The 1,313-nt window shown below is 55.9% G+C and overlaps 2 protein-coding genes across 2 annotated transcripts; both read right to left on the bottom strand.

Moving 5' to 3' along the window:
• Positions 1-23: 23 nt before the first annotated feature.
• On the bottom strand, positions 24-803 carry Tsp_13886 (conserved hypothetical protein; the record flags this gene model as incomplete). Its single annotated transcript, XM_003369782.1, has 1 exon — positions 24-803. A coding segment is annotated over exon 1 (780 nt), but the record flags the coding sequence as incomplete, so codon positions are not given.
• An 8-nt stretch (positions 804-811) lies between these two features.
• On the bottom strand, positions 812-1,252 carry Tsp_13885 (conserved hypothetical protein; the record flags this gene model as incomplete). The annotated part of the gene is given in 3 exon segments (XM_003369781.1): positions 812-938; positions 1,004-1,138; positions 1,157-1,252. Coding segments are annotated over 3 exon segments (358 nt in total), but the record flags the coding sequence as incomplete, so codon positions are not given.
• Between the last annotated feature and the right edge of the window lie 61 nt (positions 1,253-1,313).

The raw sequence follows: 1,313 nt of genomic DNA, 5'->3' as shown, positions 1-1,313 counted from the left end.
GGGGAAAATTTGTCCCAGCCAACATCGGGCATCCAGGACCTCGCTTGCGGGGAGACGGCCGGCGAATGGATCTCTATCCCAGGAGCAGTGAGACAACGCAGATGTTTAGTCACTTCGTCCACCAGGGACTGGATGCCCCGCGCCGATATCTCGCGGCACGCTGGCTCCCTCCATAGGGCAGCCAAATGCTCGCGTATCACTTGTCTCGGTCGACCGAAACGCTTCTTCAAAATGTCCACGGCCTGGGGGTAGTTCTCTGGAGTGAGCGGGATGCCTTCAATGGCGTTCCTCGCCGTCCCTTCGGTGTTGGACAACAAGTAGGTGAACTTGGTGGCGTTGTCCAAGTCATTCCGTTTGTGTACGTTGGCCTCGAACTGGGCCCAAAAGGAAGGGAATTCCAACACCTTCCCCGTAAACTTCGGGAGAGTCACCTCCGGCAACCTCCCATTGCTGGACCGAACCGCCGGCATGCCCGCGCTAACATTGCCGCTACCGATGGGGCCTTCTCCGCGCGCCTCAACCATCCTTGCGCGTGCACGAGCCTTTCCCTCACGGTAGTTCTGGCGACATAACGCCCAGGCAACTATCGCGGCTTGCCGCTCTTCACCTTCCAGGTCCAGCTCCACTTCGGTTTGGAGCGCGTCTGCGGCCCGGAACGACTCCTCCATTAACGAGACCTGCTCTTCTACCTCAAAGACATCGGCGGATCTGATGCACAACTCATCCAGTTCTGCCAACAGTCGGTTCAGCCGATCCTTGAGGGCCACGAGTTTCTTGCTCCGTGATTTCGCAGAGGACGCCATGGTATCCACTATCCATAGGTCGCTGGTTCGACTCCGGCTCGGAGGACCAATGTTAGAGTCAGACTAGCGACAGTAATCTGACGTTCAGGTATGAATAGACCAGACGTTCGTTCGTCCGGCCAATAAGTAAGTGGACTGTATAATAAAGAGTGGATTAGGTGTATCTTCCACGGCGTGGGCAGCGATCGGGGTCCAAAAACTCTCGTCGATGGCGATCTCCTTCGCGGACGTCTTCCGGTTCCCTAACTCCGCTAACACTGTACGTTGCGACTGCACGCTCGAAGTGTACGAATACCCGAGCTACTACCGTTGTTCCTAACGGTAAGTCGAATGCCCTTCAATAAGGTACGCACGAGTCTCTCGCTCGATCGTCCTTCCTTGCACTTCGACTCGGTTCGTCCACACTTCCCAATTCGACTCTTCGGAATACGGCAATACTGCAACCAGTACTGCAAACCACGTATTCTATGCCGACTTCTCGCAACCAGCGCGTCCTCTTGTACAACTATC

The sequence above is a fragment of the Trichinella spiralis genome, assembly GCF_000181795.1.
Source record: "Trichinella spiralis strain ISS 195 chromosome Unknown Scfld1512, whole genome shotgun sequence".
In the NCBI taxonomy this organism is placed as follows: Eukaryota; Metazoa; Nematoda; class Enoplea; order Trichinellida; family Trichinellidae; genus Trichinella; species Trichinella spiralis.
This window is presented reverse-complemented; position numbering and strand designations above follow the sequence as displayed.